Source organism: Neoarius graeffei, chromosome 17 (assembly GCF_027579695.1).
Source record: "Neoarius graeffei isolate fNeoGra1 chromosome 17, fNeoGra1.pri, whole genome shotgun sequence".
Classification (NCBI taxonomy): Eukaryota; Metazoa; Chordata; class Actinopteri; order Siluriformes; family Ariidae; genus Neoarius; species Neoarius graeffei.
Window position 1 is genome coordinate 65,666,945 of NC_083585.1, and position 26,023 is coordinate 65,692,967.

Below are 26,023 nucleotides of genomic sequence, written 5' to 3' on the forward strand. Positions count from 1 at the left end.
CATTTTAAGATCGAGCCCAGGTTATCTCACTATCAGAGCAGCTGAGGTCACAATAGTAAGATAAATAAAAGCTGTTCTTCCTTCTCAGGCTGTTGTTTTTGTTTCTTAAGGAATCCTACTAGACACCAAGAACTAAAAAGGAGATTATAGTGATTACAAACTTTCAGAATAAAACGTCCAAAAGGAAGATTATTAGTTTAGTGCCAATAATAACGGAGAGTGATCACTGTTTTGGTCTCATAAGCTTCCAGGTCATGCAGTGAAGTTCATCATGTCTTCATCTCTCCATATGCTGGTCTGATTTCATGGGGAGTTTAAGGATCATAATGGCACCGAAGTTTCAGCTCCTGGCGCTGTTGGCCTTCGCGGTGGCCATGCTGTTCCTGGAGAACCAGATCCACCAGCTGGAGGAGTCCCGAGGCAAACTGGGTAAGTAGTGTAATGGAAAATTTTAACACCTCTCTCTCTCTCTCTCTCTCTCTCTCTCCTCAGTCTGTTGATTATCAAAAGACCTTCCACATACATTAGTGTATAAAGATGATATCTGGAGACAAAATCTTGCAAAATGAGCATGTGTAGATGTTACAGTGGCATGCAAAAGTTTGTGCACCCTTACTGTGAATAGTTAAGTGAGCAGAAGATGAACTGATCACCAAAAGACATAAAGGTAAAGACGACACATTTCTTTTCAGGGTTTTCTGCAAGATTTGTGTGTTATTTTTGTTTTGTACAATTGGAGAGTGAAAAAAAAGAAAAGGAACACCATGTGAAAGTTTGGGCACCCCAATACATTTGAGTTCTCAGCTAACTTTTTTTACCAAGGTTCCAGACCTTAATTATCTTATTGAGCTGTGGCTTGTTCAAATTTTTCATTAGGAAAGGTCAGATGATGCAGATTTCAAAGCTGTATAAATTCTCTGACTCGTCAGACTTGTCCCTAAAATCAACAGCCATGGGCTCCTCTAAGCAACTCCGTCGCATTCTGAATAATAAAATAATTGATGCTCACAAAGCAGAAGAAGGCTACAAGAACGTAGCAAAGTGTTTTCAGGTAGCCGTTTCCTCAGATCATAATGTTATTAAGAAATGGCAGTTAACAGAAACAGTGGAGATCAAGGTGAGGTCTGGAAGATGAAGAAAACTTTCTGAAAGAACTGCTCGTTGGATTGCTAGAAAGGCAAATAAAAAACCCTGACTGCAGAAGACCTTCAGAAAGATTTAGCAGACCCTGGAGTGGTGGTGCACTGTTCTACTATGCAGCGACACCTGAACAAATATGACCTTCATGGGAGAGTCATCAGAAGAAAACCTTTCCTCCGTCCTAGCCACAAAATTCAGCATCTGAAGTTTGCAAATGAACATCTAAATAAGCCTCATGTGTTTTGGAAACAAGTCCTGTGGACTGATGAAATCAAAATAGAACTTTTTGGCCACAATGTGCAAAGGTATGTTTGGAGAAAAAAGGGTGCCAAATTCCAGGAAAAGAACACCTCTCCAACTCTGAAGCATGGCTGTGGATCGATCATGCTTTGGGGTTGTGTTGCAGCCAGTGGCACAGGGCACATTTCATTGGTCAAGAGAAGCATGGATTTGAATAAATACCAGCAAATTCTGGAAGCAAACATCACACCATCTGTAAAAAAGTTGATAAGTTAAAAAGAGGATGGGTCCTATAATAAGACGATGATCCAAAACGCACCTCAAAATCTCCAATGGAATACCTCAAGAGGCACAAGCTGAAGGTTTTGCCCTGGCCCTTACAGTCCCCTAACCTAAACATCATTGAAAATCTGTGGATAGATCTCAAGAGCAGTGAGATCTATCAGTGGATAGATCTCAAGAGCAGCGAGATCTCAAGAGCAGTGAGTTTCTTGGGCTGTCTTGGGCAAGACAGCCCAAGAAACTTGTAGAACTGGAAGTCTTTTGCAAGGACGAATGCACGAAAATCCCCCAGGTAAGAACTGAAAGATTATTATCTGGCTACAAAAAGTGTTTACAAGCTGTAATACTTGCCAAAGGGGGTGTTACTAGGTACTAACCATGCAGGGTGCTCAAACTTTTGCTTCGGGCCCTTTTCCTTTTTTTGTCATTTTGAAAATGTAAAAGATGAAAAATTGTTTATGCTTAAAATATAAAGGGAATGAGTCATCTTTAACTTTGTCTTTTGGAGATCATTTCATCTTCAACTTGCTTAACTGTTCACAGTAGCAGCAATTTTGACCAGGGGTGCCCAAACTTTTGTATACCACTGTATATTTAGGAGTTGAGTTCCCCAGGAGTGGAGAAACCATGGGCTAATGCTTAGACAGAGAAGCAGCTTTGGGACCAAAAGGTTACTGGTTCGATTCCCTGGACCAGCAGGAATGGCTGATGTGCTCTTGAGCAAGGCACCAAACCCCTACTGCTCCCTAGGCTGCTCTGGGTATGTTGTACGTCGTTCTAGATAAGAGCATCTGCAAAATGCCATTAAAGTAAAGAGAGAGCCCAAAACCCTACCATAAATCTCGATCTAGGAGTGGTGCTGTGGTCAGAATCTGACCCTGATGAAGGTTTGAAAGGGATCAAAACATTGCATGGTGTCACTGAACACCTCTAAGAGAACATGTTACCGCTGTTCAGAGGTAAAGCTGTAGATTACAGGAGTTGGCGGTTTCTTGTTAACATGACAAGCTACTTTTCAAGAGACAGAAAAAAGAGGCTGATGAAGGAATGACCGTTTATAGCTGCTATAATGTAATGAGAGCAGGAACTAACTTGTTTTCGCAGACATTGAACGTAACAGACAAAAACAATGACGTCTCGTAATTGTTCGCAAATTGACGTCGTTTAAGATGAATTAAAAAGACTGCTGTTGAAGGAAAATAATCCACTGCAGAGTGATAACATTGAGTCCACTTCATCACCCCACACCATCACTCCGTACTTCGCTGTAACACACACATACCCCTTTTCCACCAGGAAATCAGTTCCAGGGCTGGTTCGGGGCCGGTGCTGGTGCTGGTTCACAACTCGTTCAACTTGCGAGCCAGCTGAGAACCAGTTTGCTTTTCCATAGCTCGCAGTGCTAAGCGGAGCCACGTCATTACGTCGCTGTATACGTCATTACGTCGCTGTATACGTCAGTTACGGCGCTAAGTTTACATAAACCTTGGTGCGAATATCAAAGCAAAAACAACACGGAAGAAGCAGCAGCAGCAGCAACAATAATAATAATAATGGCTGACTTCACGTTTGTACAGCTGCGGCTTCTCGTCGCTTAAAAATGGCGATCTTTCGCGGTCTTGTTATTGTTGTTGGTCTTAACAACTCCGTCCCCCACTGACGTAAGAGGTTCTTTCCTCTGGCCCAGCAAAGAGCTGGTGCTAGCCTGGAACCGGTTTTTCTGGCCCCAGAGCCAGTTCTTTGTCAGTGGAAACAGAAAACCCGGTTCCAAACTAAGCACTGGCCCCGAACCAGCCCTGGAACTGCTTTGGTGGAAAAGGGGCAACAGTGGTTTGGGATCCGTTCATTAAATTGATATTTCTGTCTCTTCACTGTTTGAATGTCATTAATCCTCAGCTGTGGGAGTCAGTGACCGGCTGAGAGCTCAGATCTGCCTGTAACTGTAGAGCGGAGTCTCTCAGGCTTTCAGAAATAGACCACAATCTGTCGTCTAGCTTTTTAAACATGTGTTAATGAAGTTAGACACAAAACCTCATCTCGTTTTATGTCCCCGTTAGATTTTTTCAGCTCATTCATCAAAACGGATGCAAGTGTACAGAGGATGGGGTGTGAACAAAATCATGAAAATCCGATTAGATGGAAAAAAAATCATTAGCGTTTAATGTTTCACTCTTGAGTTTGTGTAAATTTCCTTATAAGGAGCCTCACTTAAGAACCTCGACTGATCTCCTTCAAATCCTGCAACTGTCACTTAAATCACTTATTTATTTCAGTCACACACCAGTTTAATGAACACTTTGTGACGTTTCATATTAATGTCCTGAAAGAAAGCGATTCCAAAATGAATGGATAAGCAAACACAAATAAGCCTGGCATTCAGTCAGGGCAAAAGTAATGGCACCCTGTTAAAAAGGAGGGGGCTTGTTTGTTTTTTGGAAAATTTCTCTCAGCAGGTGATGCCACCATTTCATTCATAAAATAACATAAAAAGCAGAACAATATCACTGTAAATTGTGCTTTGGTGTTGCACTAATTTGCATATTAACGTTCTACTGTGTGGCACTTGGTTAACCAATTGATATCAATATGAGTAGAATTTTGCGGTAAAAGAGAAGAATCATAAGTTCACTGATTTAACATGCTGTTAAATGGAGGGATTTTTTGTGTTGAAATAACCTTTACTTTCAAATCTTTGTTACAAATTTTTAAATACAGACATTAATTGCAGTGTCTTTCATATGATATTGTGAAAATATTATAAACTGTGATGAGTGGACGTAACTGGAATTATAAGGTTCCTTCAGTCCTTGTTTAGTTAAAAATACTCAAACTTTTTTTTTTTACATGATACTGTTAAAATGTAATAGATAATTTATTGAGGGTCAATCTTGCCTCAAAACATTTTAAAATCACAGAAATGTCACAATCATAATTCCAAGATTTTATGTTTCAATGTAAAAAAAAAAGAATATTCAGACATTACTGTGGGTCATAATTGTACTTGATAAATCCCACTCATCATCTGCTTAAATGAGAACATCCATATTTAAATTAGATGCTGTTTTGACCTGTTATTTACCCTGCGTTTGTTAATGGATGAGCCAGGGCTGTTTTTAGGCTCTCCAGCACCATTAACACCTAAAGCATGTGTTACTTGGCACTTGTGCTCTTGAGCACTTATGGGTTCAAGTTTCCAAACAGTCAGGAAGCCTGTTCCTGTACTGTAAACTCTGCAGAAACTAACAGGGTCTAAGGTGGGGTTTACATTAGACCGTATCAGCGGATCATCAGATTAACGTTTTTAAAACGATTAGTGTGCACACAGCAACGCCAATACACGATTCGCGTGCACATAGCAACGCCAATACACTGCTCCGCTCGGCTCCGCAGGCATCCTGTGCTCCAAATCACTCCGCCCTGAACAGCGAGTGCCCTCTGGAGGGTGCGCACTCCGACCCTGTGCAGCTCACAGAGCGCGTGAGTATAGCGCACGAGCAGTGATTTGGGACTGAGCCGCTGTGTGTGTGATCCCAGTGCATATCGGGCATGCGCGTCACTTACCACTTGCAAGTGGAAGGATGGCAAGCCTAAAGACAATCATAATTACACAATGGGCAGTATTTGCATCAGTATTTGCAGTATTTTCATACTTTTATACTCTTTAATGAAAGGTGATACAAGGCGGAAGTCCGCGCCGTTTTTCAGCAGTCGTGTCACATGACCAACGCCAGTGAATCAGGAAGGTGGATGTCACAGTGACGTTGTCCAATGACGACGCCAGCTAGAGCTCAGCACAGCGTATCCGCGTATTCTCAATGTTTACACAGCACCGGACCAGACACAATCTGGATTGAATACGTGGACCCTGGCGGATTCCCGTTTCCAGGCGTTTTAATGTAAACGGACAGTGCATCCGCGAAGAAAACGAGACAGATACGGTCTAATGTAAACTTGGCCTAAGAATGGGGTTGGAGAAAATACCTCATCCATTTTGCAACTTTTCCTTGATTTAATATGCAATTTTTTTTTTAACATAAAAACACAAACCTGTGTACCTTATGGAGTCCTGGAGGGGAAAAAATTAAAAGAATCTTTTCTGTTTTGTATTTATAATATGCCCATGCTGTATTGAAGTGCAGGCACAGTCTAGTTTAACATGTCACAAGGCAAAACACTTGCGATCATGAAACCATAATGCACATGCATGATTTACTTTATTGCTTTATTTCAAGTTCCATTTGAATGGTCTTCGGGCTCCCTGAGTCTATAAAAAGTGTCACCTCAGGTCTACCACTGTCTGTCTAAAAGAATCACCTTGGGGCTTCCTGCATCTAACAGAGTTGCCATGGGGCTCCTGAGTCTAAAAGAGTCTAAAAAATCAAAAAGAGTCACATCAGAGTTCCCAAAGTTTAAAAAAAAAAAGAAAAAGTTGTTTGGAGAAACCCAGAATCTAGACGAGGCACATTAGGGCTGTCAGAGTCTAAAAAGCGTCTCCTTAGGGCTCCTCAAGTCTAAAGTAAGTCACGTTGGGACTGTCAGAATCTAAAAGACTTGGATTTGGTGGGGCCCCCAAATTAAAAGAAGCATCTTGGGGCTCCTTGAATCTAAAATAATTGTTTTTGGGTTCCCAAAGTCTAAGCAAGTTGCCTCAGGTCACCCCGAATCTAAAAAAAGTCACTTCAGGTCTTACAAACTGTGTTCACACTTATACCGGTACGAAAGTGGTATAACTGTATCGATACAAAGTATACCGGTACAGTTTAGTGCATCTGTCCACACTAGCGAGAAATGTTTGCGGTTTTCTTTCACGGTAGTTGAAATGCGCGTGCGCAAAATGTTTCCGTGGTTACCGAGTAACTTCCTTCCGAGAATATATGGCGGATGAAACGACGTGTGTGCGCTTTTTGTTGTCAATGTACAGTCTGTATTTCTGGTGGTCATTTATTCAGTCGAATCGTATAAAACGCGCAAGGCAGTTCTCCCCCCTCACTTTCTCCCTCTTTCCTTCTCTTCCCCTCCCTTTCTCTCTCTTTTCCCCTCTTCCACCTTTCTTCCTCCCTCTTTCCCCCCCCCCCTCCCTCCCCCTCTCCCTTTCTCCCCCCCTTTCTTTGCTCCATGTAGCTCCACGGTCGTTTTGAGCCATTTTGACGTTTTATTTACAGCTGGAAAGCACGGGCGTATTGTATTGTATGAATAACCCGGAAGACGTAGGAATGGTTCATTGTGCATGCGCATTATATTTGTATCGATACAGAACCGCTTCATCTGTCCACACTACAGCAACACGCTACAGTACCGATACTGTACCGGTACAAAACCCATACATTTGTGGGTTTCGTACCGATACAGTTATACCACTACAGTACCAGTATATTTGCTAGTGTGGACAGGTGTTGCGGTACGAAAGTAGTTTCGTATCGGTACAAAATCCCTAGTGTGGACAGGGTGTAACAGTCCCCTTAGGGCTCCCTAGCTATAAAATAGTTGCCTTAAAGCTTCCAGAGGCAAAAGAGTCATCTTGGAGGTTTTCCAGAATCTAAAAGGAGTCATTATGGTGCTCACGGAATCTAAAAGGAGTCATTTTGGTGCATCCACTATCTAAAAGGAGTAATTTTGGTGTGCCCGGAATCTAAAAGGGGTCACTTTTATACTTGCAGAATTTTAAAAGGAGTCATTTTGGTGTGCCAAGAATCTAAAAGGAGTCATTTTTGTACTGGTGGAATCTAAAAGGTGTCATTTTGATGCTCTTGGAATCTAAAAGGAGTCATTTCGGTGCTCGCAGAGCCTAAAAGGAGTCATTTCGGTGTGCCAAGAATCTCGTCTCGTCTCGTCTCGTCTTCTTCCGCTTATCCAGGACCGGGTCGCGGAGGCAGCAGTCTAAGCATGGAAGCCCAAACTTCCCTTTCCCCAGACACCTCGGCCAGCTCCTCGGGAAGAACACCGAGGCGTTCCCAGGCCAGCCGAGAGACATAGTCCCTCCAGCGTGTCCTGGGTCTTCCCCGGGGCCTCCTCCCGGGGGGACATGCCTGGAACACCTCCCCAGGGAGGCGTCCAGGAGGCATCCGAAAAAGATGCCCGAGCCACCTCAGCTGGTTCCTCTCGATGTGGAGGAGCAGCGGCTCTACTCCGAGCTCCTCCCGAGTGACTGTGCTTCTCACCCTATCTCTAAGGGAGCGCCCAGCCACCCTGCGAAGGAAACTCATTTCAGCCGCTTGTATCCGCGATCTTGTTCTTTCTGTCATTACCCAAAGCTCATGACCATAGGTGCCAAGAATCTAAAAGGAGTCATTTCGGTGCTCACGGAATCTAAAAGTCCAAAACCTGCCTGGGAGTCTTTAATCTAAAGAGTCTAGTCTCTTCAGGCCCCAATAGTCTAAAAAGAGTCCCAAACCTCCAGAATCCTGATTGGGCCTCAGACCCCCCCTTGAGTGTCAAGTCCAGAATCGCCTAAGCCTAACTGGCCATGTGATCCAGGTCTGATTGACAGGTCCTAGTGCACCATTTTGTCCCTCTCACCTGGTGCTCACGCACAGCGGAAAATGAGGCACTATGATTAGCCGTGACTTTTTCATTACTCAGCAGTAGCAGCTACTCGACGGTTTCTGCTGCGCTAATGCTCTAAAGCCTCGTCATCTGAATCCTCGTTTCCGGATCCATCCCACGAGTATTAGTTGCCTTAATAAACCAGAAGGTCAACATGGGTTCAGATTTGGTGTATGTCGTTACATTAGATGATGGCAGGACTGTCACTGTGACTCAGGAATAATGCTTTCTCTTAATACAACCCTGGAAACCATGGTAACAGGTTCAGGAATAATTCAGTCTACGCGTTCCAAAATGCCGTTGTGTAAAGCCTTATTCAGATGGGATTAGTTTTATATACAAGATACATAATATAATTTCTACTGAAGTTTCTCTGGAATTTTATTTTCATCCGAATCCATCGTGTCAGTAATTGTTTCCGTATGTGTGTCTGGAAAAGTTCCTCTGTATTTTTGCTTCTATAAACTGAGCAGTAGAAATAACTCCAGGTAATATATCCTGTCTCAACTGACATGCTGGTAAAGATTGCGTTATATCTTGTGAGGAAAAGCTGTTTTGCGCCTTTTCGTCAGTATAAAGACCCTCCAGGAAGCACTTGTGCTTTTCTCCTTTCTCTTTCCTGTCATCTCTCACTGAAAACAAAACTTTAAAATGCAGAACAAACAAATATAAATTACATTTCGGAGACGTGACCCTTCCGGGGGGTTGGGATTAATTATTGAGGTCCAAAATTCAGTATATTATGATCATATGACCTCCTGATGAACTTGTATGACCACGCTTCCTACCAAAAGTGTTTATAATGAAGGTTTTGTTTTTTTTTCCTAAAAGTGTGCGTGCGTGTGTGTGCGGTATGCATAGACTCAGACATGCATCCTGAAGACATGTCGACCTCTGTGCTTTGTACGGAGATTACTTATCACATGTGACTCATTCAGAATTACTACACACGTCCTTCAGCAGCTTCGCTCATCACACATACAGTATGTCTGGAAAAACTAATCCCGTCCACTGTTCCTGTAACACTCGGTAGATGTGATGACACTGTCTGACTGTAAACTCTCTATGTGGCTAATCGATCGCTGCGGTCTCTGTAGAACGTGCCATCGCACGGCTGGAAGTGCGTGACATCGAGGAACGTCGCACTCAGGAGGGAGTGAGGGACTCTCGTGAGGACGTCGAGAATGACCTCGTGATCATCTACAACCGAGTTCCCAAAACAGCCAGCACCTCCTTCACCAACCTCGCCTACGACCTGTGCAGCAGGAACCACTACCACGTCCTGCACATCAACACCAGCAAGAACAACCCCGTCATGTCCCTGCAGGACCAGGTGTGAGAGGACACACACACACACCAGCATGTTACACACTCATCTGTCTATCCACTGATATGTCTGTGTCTGTCTGTCTCTATCTATAAGTTTGTCACTATACTGTATCTATCTGTTTGTCTCTAGATCTCTCTGTTTGTCTTTCTCTATATGTGTCTGTTTGTCACTATACCTGTCTGTCTGTGTTTGGCTTTGTCTGTAACTGTCTCTGTCTCTATATGTTGGTCTGCCACTATGTCTGTTTGTATATTTGTCTGTGTCTGTCTGTCTCTGTATCTGTCTTTCTCTATATGTGTCTGTCACTAAATCTGTCTGTCTGTTTGTGTTTGCCTTTATTATCTGTATATGTCTGTTTGTCTCTATATGTTGGTCTGCCACTATGTATGTCTGTCTGTATATACAGTGCCTTGAAAAAGTATTCATACCCCTTGAACTTTTTCACATTTTTCCACCTAAGGTGGAAAAATGTGAAAAAGTTCAAGGGGTATGAATACTTTTTCAAGGCACCGTATGTCTGTTTGTCTCTGCCTGTCTGTCTGCCTCTGTATCTGTCTTTCTCTATATGTGTCTGTCACTATATCTGTCTGTCTCTCTCTGTTTGCCTTTCTATCTGCATCTGTTTCTCTCTGTGTCTGTCTGTCTGTCTGCCTCTATATCTGTCTCAGTCCATGTCTTTTTGTCTGTCTATTTATCTATCTCAATATCTGTCTGTCCTTCTGTCTCTATCTATCTATCTATCTGTCTGTCTGTCTGTCTGTTTATCTTTCCCTATATTTTTGCCTTCATTCCTTCCTGTCTGTCTGTCTGTTTTTTTATGCATCTGTCCATCTGCTTGTCTGATCGTACCACCTGTTTTTTGTTTTTAAACTACTATATCATTAATGTGCTTTTTCAATACATCTGTACTTTATTAACACATTTTCTGTTTTTAAATCAGTTCTCACACACACACAAGCGCGTGCACACACACTTCCTGCCACTGCTTTATTGTATTTGCAGGTGCGCTTTGTGAAGAACGTGACGATGTGGAAGGAGATGAAGCCAGCGTTCTACCATGGCCATGTTTCATTCCTCGATTTCTCCAAGTGAGTGCTGCGTGTGTTTACCTGCTGGTTTATTTTTACCTGTGTGTTTATTTTAGGCAGGTACAGTACATGCCAGCTCTCTGTGGGTGGTGGTGGGGGGATTCATGACACATTGAAATAAAGAAAACAAACTCCGTAGATTTGCACTTAGAGTAAAAGGCTGAAGTTGTGTCAGGATTAATTCCAGTCACGGTCTCTGCACTAACACACATTACGTGGTGTTTCACACGTGTCCACTGGTGCAGATAATAATCTTTAAAATTGTCAAGAAAACTTTGTGACCCGTCTGTAAGTATTCTTTAAAAGGTCTGGAACTTTTTCATGAGGAAAAAGCGAGAACTCTGCGCATTCAACCTGACGTAAGTTAATTTTAGTGTAAACAGTTTTGCATTTGTGACACTGACTCTTCATAATAACTGTTCAGTGACGTAAAAAACATTTATACTGTGTGTGTGTGTGTGATTTATTTATATATATATATATATATATATATATATATATATATATATATATTAGTGCTGTCAAAAATGTCGCGTTATTAACGCGTTAACTTGACTCAATTTTAACGGCGATAATTTTTTTTATCGCGAGATTAACGCTCTGTGACATGATGTAGGTTTTTCATAAGCTTTTGAAACTGCCAGGAACTTGGAACAGAGACTTTGCTTAGAAAAACGATAGCAGCTAGACACGCCCCGCACAGCCAGAGTCCTCTGCCCTCCTCCCTCAAAGAACCAGCGTGGGCAGGGCGCGCTAGTAGAGATGGGATTTATGGCTCTTTGATGGGATCCGCATCTTTGTGATCCGTTCTTTGAAAAGAGCCGTTCAAAAGACTGGCTCATTTGGCTCTTTTTAAATATTTATTCAGTTTTAAGAAGACAGCGTCTAAAGAAGCCAGATCACTCTGAACTGTAAACTCAACGCTATCCCAGAAATCCTTCCTGTAATATGCAAATTTGGCCGCCTCTGATTGGACAGCGCGACGCATCAACAGGCAGAAAGTGTAAAAGTACAAAATGTGTTGAGCTGAAACAGTAAAGATCAGATTCAATGCAATATTTATCAACAAACAACTTAAAGTTAATATAATAGTGTACTTTATATTATAATCAAGCATGTTAAGCCTACCGTCACTGTGTAACCTGTCTCTCTGATAGACTAATGCCGCTTTTCCACTACAAACGCGGCTGAGTCGGGCTGAGCCGTGCCGTGCTGAGTTGGGCTGAGTCGAGCTGAGCGGGGCTGTTGGAGTTGCATTTCGACTACAACCGCGCTGAACCGTGCTGGCTGGAAGTGGGTGGACACATTGGGTGGAGTTAGCGAAAGTGGGTGGACGTCACGTGATGTCGTTAAGCAGCGCAAACAGTGACATCAGTGATCTTTTAAGCGGTAGTCTCACGACCCGGATAGTAAACAATAAACATGGAGGACATGGAGTCGTTAGTGTTGCTGGTCTTGGTGCTGTGGCTTGTTGTCACCGACAACGCCAACAGATACTGGCAAGAGCGTATAGATGAAGTGAGGCGCATAAAGCTTCAGAAATTCTCGTAATTCGTAATTCTTCTTCCGGGTTTACGGTGTTTACAGATCCCAGTGTTCTCGCGGGGCATGTGTGGGCATGTGAGGACACTCCTCCTCACCAATCAGTGCACAGGGGAGTGTCTCCTCACGCCCCCAGCCTCACTCAGCTCGGTTTGGCTCGCTTCAGCCCCACTCCAAAACCATGCGAGTTTTAGGGGCTAAGCAGGGCTGAAGCGAGCTGAGTCGTGCTGTTCTTTGGTAGTCGAAACGCGAGCCGTGTCGGGCTGAAGTGAGCTGAAAAAGGGTAGTGGAAAAGGGCCATAACTCAAGCAGTAGATTACTTCACTCATGGTTCTCTTGTTAGTCTCGGGACGAAGAGCCACGGTGCTCAGCTTAGGTTTCAGTTTGCAGTGGCTGTGTCAAGACGTGTTATGCTTTGCAATAAGAAAAACATTGGTACAAAACAAGGCCATTCACTTTTTTATGCTGGTAAGAGAATTACAATGGTTTTTCGTGTGACAAGAATGTGCGATTAAATTGCGATTAATCGCGAGTTAACTATGACAGTCGCGACATTAATCGCGATTAAATATTTTAATCGCTTGACAGCACTTTTTTAATATATATATATATATATATATATATATATATATATATATATATATATATATATTATTTAATCCTGGTACGTTTCTCCCTCACTGGAATCATACGTAGTGTTTTTAATTAATTTAATCGACAATGGTCGGAGATGTTGGACATCAGAATTTCATGAAGTGAGTCGAGTTTAAAGAAGAAGAAGAATTTTCATGCATGTTTACAGTGATTTTTATGTTTAGAGATTTTGTCAGGTCATGGTTGATGACCCTGCTACCATTAGCAGTGTAACCCAGTACAACCTGCCGCATGGATGGATGGTCGGTGTCTAAACCAGCTCCTCCACCAGTGTACATTGGTGAGGAGGGTGGCATGTCACCCTGTCGGGACTAAAAACAAGACCTGGCAAAGGGTGGAAGAGCTCCTCGCGAGCCAACAACTGACATGCAAACCTGGTATCTGCTGGTAGCCATATCATCAAAGGGCTCTTTTCCATTATGGATTATGAAGAACCAACTAGCTGCATTCTTACTGGTGGTGCAGCACATGCTTGCTACCCTGAGACCTGTTGACCAAGTTTGTAGAAAGGAGAGAGCATTGGTGGGCCAGCCCTTTTTTTTCTTTTGGTGCACGCAGGTTGTTCTGTAGCCAAAATGGTCTCTGGTGGAAATGGACTTCCTCCTGAGGTATTCAAATATGGTGGTCATTTCCTGGCTGAAAGGATGCACCATTTGTACTCAATCATCTGGTAAATTGAGGAGGTCCCTCAGGATTTTAAAGATGCTAAGACCCCGGTCACACCGCCCGAACTTTGCTGGAGCGTTCCTGGAGCGGTGAAAAAAATTCATCACCGCTCGTAACCGTTCACCACCGTTAACAAAAGTTGGCCCCCGTTAAAGCAACGCCGTATACGCTCGGCCACCGCTGATGTTTCTCGAGGGGCTCTGCTACCGCTCCGAAAGTTTTGAGCTGCACAAAATATTGCGAGCGGTGAGGAGGGAGCAATTTTCCGCCCTGGCAAAGTTCAGCCCCGCTCCACCAACGCCCAGTCAAAGTTTGGCACCGCTAGACGCAAGTTCGTGGACGCTTGGGTCCGCTAGGCCAACGCAGAAATCTTGAACGCTGGACCACCGCTGCTTCGCCAGCGTTGCCCGGGCGGCGATTAAACGTTGCACAAACTTCAGTGGAGCGGTTGTAAGCGTTTTACGAGCGGACACGGGGTTGCTGGAACGGTGTCGGGCGTTGAAGCAGCTATCCATGGCGGCGATGAACTTTGGTTTGGCGTTGGTATAGAGGTGTCGGAGCGGGACCAGACTTTAGCTATAAATACGGGGAGAAATGGACCAGGAGCTCATTTGGAATCGAGCTGCCGTTGAGTTCAGACCTCATCTATATCGAATTTGCTCAAAGTTACAGTAAAACTGTATCACCATGGATGCTGAGAGACTTGCTATGATTGGTGCACTAGTCCAGCAGCACAATCAGAACCTCCTCAGATTGCAACAAGCTGTTGACAGATTTTTTGATTTGATTTGATTTTATTCGATCATAATGTAAAATGAAGTACAAAATACAATCAGGATTACACAAGAAAGCGCAAGCACTTATTTCCATTGTGGTCCCATTAATACACGTAAAACAGCAATGGCAACGTTATGATTTGACTTAATATTGACTCACTGTACTATGTAAATGGTGAAAATAATAATAATAATAATAATAATAACAACCACAATAATAAAATAATAATAATAATAATAATAATAATAAATTGACTTAAATTGACTAGACTAGTAGACAATGAAAATGCATTGTATAGACTAGACTGGAATTTGATTATAAAATTTGATTTCAAAAAGTATGACTAGTACCTATGGCTAACAATTATAAAGTAAAATGTTGTATATATTAATAGTAAATATTAAATGATTTTTAAATAATGATAAAGATAATATAATAGCAAATAATAACATTAAGGAAAAGACAGCAAAAACATAATGAAAATAGAAATAATCTGACTGACAGCAAACAATAAACAAAAAATAAAGTAATATGAATGATAATAAAAAAGTATAAAGTAATATAAATAATAATATTAATAACAAACACTTTTATAGATAAAAATATGATAATAAGATCAACTAAACAACAGTGAAAAAAGGGGAAAAGCTATACAGACAACAGAACAGTAATAAGAATTTTAACTATAGAAAAAAAAGGAGAAGAGAGAGAAGAAGGAGAGACAGAGTTGTGTGGGTCAGACAGTGGATACTGAGAAAGCCTGAACATGGACTGTATGACAAGCTGATGGTGGAGCTTCTATCAAAAATCTATCAGAACTTGTATCAAAACGATCCGTTCCGCTCCGTAGTCACTAGCGGTATGCCGCTAAACCAACTTTATACCCCCGCCGAGCCAAAGCCCGCATGCACAGAACGCCGCTATACCAACGCTCGCGTCACCGCTAAACCAACGCTCGCTACCGCTAAACCAACGCTAAAGCAACGCCGGCTTCAGCGGTGCACCGCTAAGCCAACGCCCGTGTTTTCGATTTTTTTCCCATTTTGTGCGCGGTGACGAGCGTTGTCGAAATTCGGCCCCCCCTCCCTACCGTTCAAGGAACGCTCTAGCAAAGTTCGGGCGGTGTGACCGGGGCCTAAGATCATTTATCAATATGAGAAAAAAGGGGAACATGCCGACTGCAACAACCATAGGGGCATCTCTCTACTGTGTATTGCTGGCAAGATTCTAGCACACATCATACTTAACAGGGCTTTGGTTCTGGTTGATGATATCAATCCTGAAAGCCACTGTGGATATCGGGAGAATCCTGGAACTGTTGATTTGCTTTTTGCTGCTCGCCAAGTGCAGGAGAAATGCAGGGAACAACAAAAAGACCTGTACGTCATGTTCGTTGATTTAGCAAAAGCTTTCGACTTGGTATGTCGAGAAGGACTGTGGAGGCTCTTGGACTGTGTTGGTTTATTAGATGACGTTTATTAGTTTTTTTTTTTTTTTCAGCAGGTTGGTGAGAGCATTCGAGACTTTGCATATATGTATCAAGCTTTGTGCAAATGTTGGAAACCAGAGAGAACTGAGAACAAAGTTAATAAGCTAATATTGAAGAATATCAACCCTCCGTTAGCAATTCAGCTGCGGCACAGTGGAGTGACCTCTGTGGATGCTCTAGTTCATCTGGGGTTGTAATTGGAAAAGGACAGACTCTAAGACAATACGAAAAGTGTAAACAGGTCTACCAATTTCCACAGGCTAAAAACAGTTTTTCAGAAAAATGATGCCTTAACAACTCCACTTTCTGCCTTACCGGCCAATACTCAGAATAATCCACAGGCCTTTTGTTGGCGGTGTAAGGCCTCTCATTCTCCAGTCAGTTGTCCCCAACTTAATACTGGCAAAAAACAAGCAAACGTCTTCCCACGTTCAGTCTGGGCCTAGTAACCCCAATCAGAATGTTCGACCCACCGTGAGTACAGTTAGCAAAGTTCATCCAGTTCCGTATCTTCAGTTTTTCTCTCAAACCCTTCCTCAGCAGTTTACTGTTCCTGTCTGTGTTGATACATGTGTAGGGTATGCATTTGTGGATACTGGTTCCTCTTGCACCTTGATAAATGTAAAAACTGTGGCTAAGCCTGGGGAAGCCAGCGGACGCGCTCAACTCCTGGACTGCTGGCCCCATTTATTTGGCAGATGGTGGGGCACATAAGCCCTTGGGATGGGGAGAAGTTGAAATCACTGTTCAGATGGTCACTCTCCACATGTCTGTGGCACCTGGCACTAAAACATCATCCAGTCTTTTCGTGCTGGTATGAAGGTGCGTGTCATTGACAGTGGACAGGAATCTGCTCCTTTTGATGTCCAAAATGGTGGTAAGCAAGGCTGTGTTTTCGCACCCTTGCTGTTTAGCATTGTAATGGCTGCTGTGATCTACAATGCCTTTCATGTCTGCAATAAAGGTATCTGTGAACTTTCATTACGATGGCGAAATATTCAATCTTCGACATCTGAAGACAAGGACCAAAGTCCATCACATGCTGATCAGAGAGCTACTTTATGCAGATGACCGTGCTCTAGTGGCACACGGAAGATGATGTCCAAGTTCTTACTGACAGCTTTTATAAGGCAACCACAAGATATGGCCTCTCCATTAAGAAAACTGAAATTCTTTTACACCCTAGACCTGGTACATGTTATAGAGAAACGACAGTGAAGATTTGGTCAGATAGATTAAAAGTGGTCACCAAATCTTGTTACTTGGGTAGTGTACTATCTAATGATTGCTCTATTGATGCCGAAATCACTGCACGGATTGCAAAAGCTTCTTCTACATTTGCTGCAAGACTATGGGACACTCGTGATATTGGTCGATCAGGCTGCAGTTTTAAGTGTTACTCTATGTTTGTGAAACATGGATACTATACCGACGTCACATAAGACAGCTTGACACATTTCACATGCGCTGTCTACGTAGGATCGCTGGAATATCTTGGCAAGATTGTGTGCCAAACACCGAAGTGCTATCTCATTGCCACCCACGTGGAATTGAGGCCTTTATCATGGAAGCCCACCTTCACTTGGCTGGTCATGTGCTTTGTATGAGTGATTAGATTACCTCGTGCTGTGTTCTATGGTGAATTATCTGATTATGTACATCCTGCTGGTGCCCCAAAGAAGCGTTATAAAGACCTACTGAAGGGTTCACTTGTTAAATGCGGCATATTGGACTTTGAGAACTTTGCCAAAAACGGAGCTCAGTGGAGGGCAGCTGTAAAGGGTGGTGTGGCAAAGTTTGAGGAAAGGCGGATTGCGGAACTTAAGGAAAAGCAACTTTACCAGAAGGAAAGGATATCAGCACCTGGAAGTTATCCGTGTGATAAATGTACTAAAGTCTGTGGGTCAGCAATTGGATTGTTAAGCCATCAGAGAGCTCACGACCACAAACAAGACAGTTGATCCAGAGCTTGGATCGGTCATGCGCGACAGCCAAACCAAACTAACTATGTTTTAGAAAATGAAAAACAATTTGAATAAGTAATAAAGAGAACACAAACAAGCATAAACTCTCCTGATGATTTCAGAAAACTTGGTTACAGCTTTACTTCTGACTGTTAAAGAAGTTTCATCAACGATAACGATTGCACACGTTGTAGTATGTGGAGCGTCCGCCGTACAAATCCTCACATATTTGTGATAATAAATGTGATACTACTGTTTTCTTCTTCTCTCTTCTCAGATTTGGTGTGATGAAAAAACCCGTTTACATCAACATAGTGCGTGACCCCATCGAGCGCCTGGTATCCTATTACTACTTCCTGCGCTTCGGAGACGATTATAGACCTGGCCTGAAACGCAGGAAACAGGGGGACAAGAAGGTCAGACTGAACCTGGAGTCATTTATTTATTGTGGATGATTGATTTTTCATTTTTAAATAATTATTTCAAACTCCACCAGGTGTTTAAGAAAAAATAGAAATCTGTCCCCATTAAAAGCAGTTCCTGTTTTGAACACCAGGTGTCGCTGTTGTGTCAAGTTAAATAAAGTGTCATTGCATTTTGATGAGAGATTACAGTCCAACAGAGATTTATGTACATAACCCTAATGTGTGTGATATTAGCATGAACATGAACTACTAAGGTATTAAAAAAAAAGAGGTTAATCTAGGTTATGGGTTCTCATCCTTTTCTGCTTCGAGGCCCACCTCTTCATACTTCATACTCTTCATTAAAAAAAGATCCCCAATTATTTTGGCTCATCTATTCTATTAAATTCTAATAATCTACTGTAAAGTGTTATTAATGAGATGTGACATCACGCCCTGTTACAGATGGGAGCCCAGAAATTAAATAAATGCAATAAAAATAAACATTTGTTTTTAATTATAGGTATTGTATTTAAGTGTATGGATGTGCCAGAAGCCAAAATAAATCCATGCATGCAGGCCATTCTCAGTCAAAAGGAATAGGGATGTCCCGATCCGATCACGTGATCGGAAATCGGGCCCGATCACATGGTTTCAGACTCGATCGGAATCGGGCATTGCCTCCCGATCAGGGATCGGATATATATCTATATAATATATTCTCATTTTTAACACATCAATAGCTATGCGTTGGCACAGAGTGAGACCAGACCTCTTGTCTCAACATGGCAACATCAACGCGTGCGGCATGACATCACTTTGTAGCGGAGATGCTATTGGTTATTGGCTGCCTGTTGCCGGCAAAGTTTTTTTTTTTTTTTTTCTTGTTTTTGTTGCCGGCAAAGTTGAACACGGAAGCAGTTCGAAGCGGAAAGCAAAGCATGAGATCATTTTTTTTTCGTTGGATGACAAAAGAAACGGGCTCAAACCTGAAAGGGTAGAAATGCTTGTTTTCATCAAGAAAAACGTTCATTTCCTTAATTGAAATTACTGTACACCACTGTGAGATGCGTTCTTAAAAGCAAATTACCGGCACTGTGGCACTTTTTTTTTTTTATTTGTTTACATTCCTGCCAGGTATTTTAAGGTTATTTTTTTAATTTGTTATTTATTGTTCAAACTGCCTCACGTAAGTGCTCTGTTTGCTAACGGAGTTGTTGGATGTTAAAATAAGGTGTTAAATAAAAAATGAGGAACATCCTGGATCCATTTCTTTCCTCGTCTTTATTATTTTTTTATGGATTATAAGAAGTATCGGCTCGGGACTCGGTATCGGCAGATACTCAAAATCAAATGATCGGTATCGGATCGGAGGGCAAAAAAACCTGATCGGGACATCCCTAAAAAGGAATTAATGATCCAAAAGCGGAGTCTGGTCCATTTAACACAAGAACTTTTAGCCATGTTTGTGTTCAGCACACAAGCAAGTTATTAAAAACAAGAAGTGGATATAGAACCCACTCAATGGGATTAGATCCTTACACGATCTATTAGTTTGGTCCTGCATTTTCTTTCCTTCGTATATAACATATCTTTTCTTCTTGTTTTCTGTTACTGTAGTCAGTCTTTCACATTTCATTCTCACGCCCCTATCCTCCATTTTTCTCTCCTGTTTCAAATTTGTATCCCACAATGCCTTGCACGAACGGGGAAAGCCCACCACGGGATGCATGACGTAGTATCTTGAATTGGGTCATGGTGAAGCAGGAAAAAATAGCAGAGAATTTAGGGCCACGTGGCCTTAAATTCATTAATTACTCTATTAAAAAAAACTAATAAAATTGGAAGTCTGTGATTCGAATTCAGTAGCTTTTGGTCACTAAACAAAAATAATTGGGTGTTGGGAAAATTCTTTTTATGACCTTAAAATCTGAAAAGCAGTCTAGCTTTAAAACATTGGTATGGTTTTATTTGAGATGATTGCTTCCTACAGAAATGAGCAAAATTAGAAGTTTTGTTGGCTGACGGGAATTTTTTTTTTTTTTTAAATGCATTTATATTAGGCAGCTAACAGGCCAATTTTGCTTGTTGGCTTTGTTCTTGTGTATCTGTGGTAAGGTCTGACTACATGTTTTGATAACTCTGTGTGTGTCTTTCCAGACATTTGATGAGTGTGTTGCTGCAGGAGGTTCAGATTGCGCGCCAGAAAAACTGTGGCTCCAAATCCCCTTCTTCTGCGGTCATTATTCCGAGTGCTGGTCAGTCTGGGGTGTGTGTGTGGGGGGGGGATGACATTCTGCTTAGTGGTAATGCATAACATCAATCGAAATCAGATACATCACTTGCAAGCAAAACAGGAAGTGTCTATCTAAACTACACAAGTCTGCGTATCCTCTCGCTCTGGAGCAGAATTATAATGTAAGTAGTAGGTAATGGATGTACTCTAAAAGCGACCATTAATTGTTAGTTACATTAGCCTCATAGCATAAATTATAGCCATTTGAGGTAAAGGGGATGTTGTGTAAGTTTAATTTTTGTGCGGTGGTCGTGTGCAGGAACATCGGCAGCCGCTGGGCTCTGGAGCAGGCCAAGTATAACCTGATTAACGAGTACCTGCTGGTGGGCGTGACCGAGGAGCTCGAGGACTTTGTGATGATGCTGGAGGCAGCACTGCCTCGATTCTTCAGAGGAGCCACTGAGCTCTATAAGACAGGTCAGGCAAAATTTTAATAATTGGTGTGCTCAGTTCCCAAATGCTTACAGAGTGCTGTTAAAGGAAAAGGTGATGTTTACCATGGTAAACATGCCTCTGTCCCAACATTTTTTTGAACTTGTTGCAGGCATCAAATTCAGAATGAGTGTATATTTGGGCAGGGGGGGCCTGTGCTCAGTCTGAGGACTCTGGAGGTGTTGTGTCCTGGAGAGACCAACAGGGGTCTGTCAGTCTGGGATCCAATTACAAATGGAGGTGTTCATGCCCAGCAGGTCCTTACCGCGAGCTGGACCAGTGGTTAGCATGTCTGTCTCTCGATCGAGAGATCGTGAGTTCTACTCACAGTTGGATCATACCAAAGACCATCATAAAAATGGTACCTACTGTGGTCTAGCATGGCATGCTGCAATACAGATGTGAGTGGGGAGTCAAACTCTCGCGGTTACCAGAGGACCCGCCTCCCCACTGTAACCCTAGCTGTATAGGCGAGAGGCCGAGGGCTATGGAAACGGAGATCAGTGCCGCCCTATGTGTCTCAAGGGCCTGGTTAGTACTGGGATGAGAGACTGCCTGGGAACACCAGGTCCTGGCGTGGGAAGGACTTGTGATTTGTACCTAGCAGGTCCAACTTCTGGACTAGCTTCTGTGGATTGATTGTGTTGAATACACAAGCAAATATTTGTGCTTCAATCATGCTGTTTATTTAGAAACACTACAAAATATAATAGATAAATGTATGATATTGCAGTCTGTAGCTCTACTCCAGTGGTTCACTCTGGCATGGCATAAAATCTAAACTTGGTGAATGTTCAGAAGTAGAAGTGAAAATCGGACTAAATCTCAATGAGTTAACAAACTTAATCTGATCATATACAGCAGTAACACATGTCTAATATAACTTTTACAGATATTTGCATTTACTAAACCAGTCCACACGTGCACAGCTGTTTATGTTGTAACTGCTCATGTGTTCTTTTCATCCAAAGGAAAAAAATCACACCTGAGGAAAACCAGTGAGAAGAAGCCGCCCACTAAGGAATCCATCGCTCGGCTGCAGCAGTCTGCCATCTGGAAGCTGGAGAATGAGTTTTATGAGTTTGCGCTCGAGCAGTTCCAGTTTGTCCGCGCTCACGGCGTGAGGGAGAAGGACGGCGAGCTGTACCTCCTGCCACAGAGCTTCTTCTACGAGAAAATCTACCCCAAGACCACCTGAGAGTGATGAAGGCGCCGCTCTAGTGCCACTTACTGTCGTCATATTCACTGGAGGAGGACAGTTCGTCCATTTCAGAATAGTCCGTGTGGTGTAGCTGGACGTTTTACACCTGAGCAGTGTTTGGATTTTACCTTTCTTTTGCTTTGTTTATTGAACTGACACTTTTACACGTCAGGCAAGCACATACATGAGCTCAAGGGCCCTACAGAGGCAGCAGAACGTTTCCAGGACGCGTGTTGGACTCCTAAACAAGAACCACAGATGAACTTTAATGGTTTAAAGCTTCAGTTTATAATAGAGTTCATTAAAGGCACAGAAATATTGCTAATTACTGTCGGAAGCTAATACAAAAAAGTGAATAGAAAACAAAGAATTAAAGCTAACTCATCTGCAGTGGCTTTTATTCACTTTTTTTTTTTTTTTTTTAGAATTTTGGATAAAATTGTTTAATTGATGAGCAAACTGTAATATTTAGCGCCCTCTGCTGTCTGCAAAGCAAAGTGTTATAAGTAAATAAAACACTGGGGGGTGCTGTTATAGAAAAATAATCCACGACTTGGTGTTATGATGCAGCGTGATACTGTTGCCACCCCCAAGTTGATTATTTTCCAATCCCAGCATGAACCCAAGTGTTTTTATTCCAGCAATTACAAATTGTGGTACTTTTTATCCGTTTATACTTGCATTTAATGTTGTGGAACATCTGTACAAGAAGTTAGTTCTTGTTCTCACTTAAATTATAATGGCTGTAAACAGTTGTTCCCTCACCTCTTTTTTTTTTTTTTCCCCCTCTCTTTTGAAGTTAATAAGACAAAAAAATACACAGCTTATCATGTTACTAAGAAACCGCAAAGAAGCGTAAACTCGTCTGTCCTGAAGATGTCAGCAAACTTAATTACAGCTTTACCTTTGACTCTGACGCTGGAGACTCCTTCTATAAATGTCCTTGTGAATGAGCTGTTACTATAAAAATAACCTATTAGAGCAAGCACATTAATGTAAAGCTGTGATTTGCAGCTGTGGTGAGAAACCTTGAAGGCGTCATACAGGAATATTGTAAATTCATGCTGTGATAATCGTTTGATCCAATTTGATGGTTTGCAGTGCATCACTTTTTTTAAAATGACCAACGCTGTTCAGTTATAGGACATTTCAAGCGATATGGAAATCATTGTTTAATTGTATAATAATACCATTAATGGTATAACTATATTTTGGTTTTTTTATCACGGTATATCGTCACACCAATTTATTGTCACACCTCTAGTGGTGCACTCAGGGTTGGATGAAATACCTTGCTGCCATTGCAACCATTTTAAAAAAGCTTTAACTTCACAGAATTTACGTTTATTTTGTCACTCGAATGCTACAACTCAATCACGCGTGTAGCAAATGCTGTTGGACTTTGACTGAGACACGCCTTCTCATTAATCGCTTAGTGGCTTAATTATTTAATGACCCTTTCAGTTGGATAATTGCACCATTTGGACCTTTCCTTTGTTTTATCGTTCTTTAGGATTGAAACTGAAGAACACTTTCTATATTGTACTTATTCTGTGCCACTGGATACTGAATTTCTTATAAATGTTTTATTTCAAGACAGCATGTTATAACATTTTCATTTTGAGACTGTAGCTCTGAGTATTGGACAACTTTATACTGACCTGATGCTGACCTTTCTCACTTGAGCTATGAGTGTTTAAAAAAAAAAAAAATAAGAAAAGTCTATTTTTCTGAGGTTTTTTTTTCCCCATGAATTCACACCTCATTCTTCACACACTTATGATATTTTGACATAATCTCATTTCTAAGCAGACTTTTTGTTTGTTTGTTTGTTTGTTTGTTTGTTTGTTAAATAGCAGCACTAGTTCAATACATTTTAAGCTTAAATTAGGACTTAATTGTTCTCACAATTTGTTTCTTTCCACTTCAATTCCACCTTCAAACCCTGGAGGGTGGGGTGGGTGGGGGATATGAAACAACACTAATTCCTGTTTTCCAATATAGCCGCCTCTATAATGTTGCACTGTTCAGCTATTTGGGTGGATGTTTAGCTTTAGAATTAAATTTTGAGATCAAATTTAAAAGGTAAAAAAAAAGACAAAGCTCTGGCTGTGTTTACATGCCAAGATTTTCACCAGTCTGAATGAGTTTATTTCGACTGTCGGTTCCTAAAGAACTCTCTTTATGTGGATCAACTCTAATCCCAGTCAGCATTTCAGGTCAGCATCTGTCCATATCAGATTGTGATTGATTTTTTTTTCTTTCCACTGTACTTTATCATGCTGGATGGGGGAATTTTTTACCCCCCTGTTTTATATATACTGGCTTTTTCAGTGTGTTTGAAAGACTGTAGATTGTAAATGTGTGTGTATGTGTCCTTGCATCATGTGCAAAAGATATTTAGAAATATTCTAAATATAGGAAGTATGTAAAGTTAGGATGTCTGAAAACATTTCCTGGAAGTAAAGGCACACAGCACACATGAATGATTACTGATGAACATTTAGTAAATGTTTTTTTTTGTCTGGCTTTTCGGGAAAGAAATTGATATACAGTAAAAAAAAAAGTGGCATAAGTGGTTATATGATAGTGATATCGTGTATAATACTGTCATGGTTTAAAAATAGTGACAGCTTTTGTTCTCTTGAGATAAAGAAATTTTCTAGGAGATGCTCAATTTTGCCAGGTTTTAAGGAGTGATGGTCAGGGGTAGCTGGCAAATTGGGCATGTTACTCAAATGGTTGAATAGTTAGGGTCATTATTAAATATAAAATACATACACAAAGCTTGGCCGAAAGAAAGTCTCACAATATTTCGTTGGACCGCCTTCAGCTTTGATTGCAACAGACAATCGTCATAGCATTGTTTTTCAGCAACCTTGTACAACATCACGATATTTATTCCATTCAGAATTGCATTAATTGCATTGCAATAATAATAATCATCCATCCATTATCTGTAACCGCTTATCTTGTGCAGGTTTGCAGGCAAGCTGGATCCTATCCCAGCTGACTATGGGTGAGAGGCAGGGTACACCATGGACAAGTCACCAGATCATCACAGGGCGACACACAGAGACACACAACTGTTCACATTCACACCTCCAGTCAATTTAGAGTCACCAATTATCCTAACCTGCATGTCTTTGGACTGCGGGGGAAACCGGAGCACCCGGAGGAAACCCACGTGGACACGGGGAGAACACGCAAACTCCACACAGAAAGGCCCCTGTCAGCCACGGTGCTCAAGCCCTGAACCTTCTTGCTGTGAGGCAACAGTGCTAACCACTTAGTTTGGAGATAGATGGGCACACCACCAAGACAGATTTAGTCAACTTCATACTTTGAGTTACTTTTTTCCCTCTATCGTTGTTACCAAGCTTTTTCTAACAAGCACAGGCATGGGAGCTTATCATTTATCATCAAACCAGCACTTAACAAATAGTTCTCCTCAGAAGAACCATCTCCAGGATAAGACTTCCATTGTAGTTGATCATCTGTCCATCCTGCTAAATTATCAACGAAAAGTTGCATAAAATAGCCAAAACCCTTGTCATAAGTGAACTAATTTGGAGTTATATTTACTCTTAGACTGACCACTTCCACCTATCTTGACGTACACAAAACACAAAAGGCAAAACACAAAAAGAGGAAAATTTCCTAGGCGGAGTGAGGTAAAATTTCAACACGTTGTAATATTGGAAATAATTCTCAGCTTAGAGTGTATAAACCTCTCAGCCTGTCTCTGGGAACACCATTGAGACCATATCCATACAGTATATGACAGTTTTAGAAAATATTTGGTTGAGTAAAACTCAATGACCCTCTTTTTTTCTCCAGAAACACTCGAAGATTAGGAAAACTTGGGCAAATCAGATAAAATCAGACAAATCAAAATCACAGTTCCATCCAACTGATTTTGTAAAAATCAATTGGATTTTGTAAAGTAAAAATACTTCCTTACTGTACTTAAAT

General features: G+C 41.6%; 1 protein-coding gene and 1 pseudogene across 1 annotated transcript; one reads left to right on the top strand and one right to left on the bottom strand.

Moving 5' to 3' along the window:
• hs2st1a (heparan sulfate 2-O-sulfotransferase 1a) lies at window positions 1-24,548 on the top strand. The gene is made up of 7 exons (XM_060897862.1): window positions 1-429; window positions 9,303-9,538; window positions 10,538-10,623; window positions 17,993-18,131; window positions 20,280-20,377; window positions 20,675-20,832; window positions 21,819-24,548. The coding sequence occupies exons 1-7, from the start codon at window positions 306-308 to the stop codon at window positions 22,043-22,045; spliced, it is 1,068 nt and encodes a 355-aa protein (XP_060753845.1). The 5' UTR covers window positions 1-305; the 3' UTR covers window positions 22,046-24,548.
• The window catches only part of LOC132864444 (E3 ubiquitin/ISG15 ligase TRIM25-like), a 347,007-nt pseudogene that overhangs the window by 164,322 nt on the left and 156,662 nt on the right, over window positions 1-26,023 (bottom strand).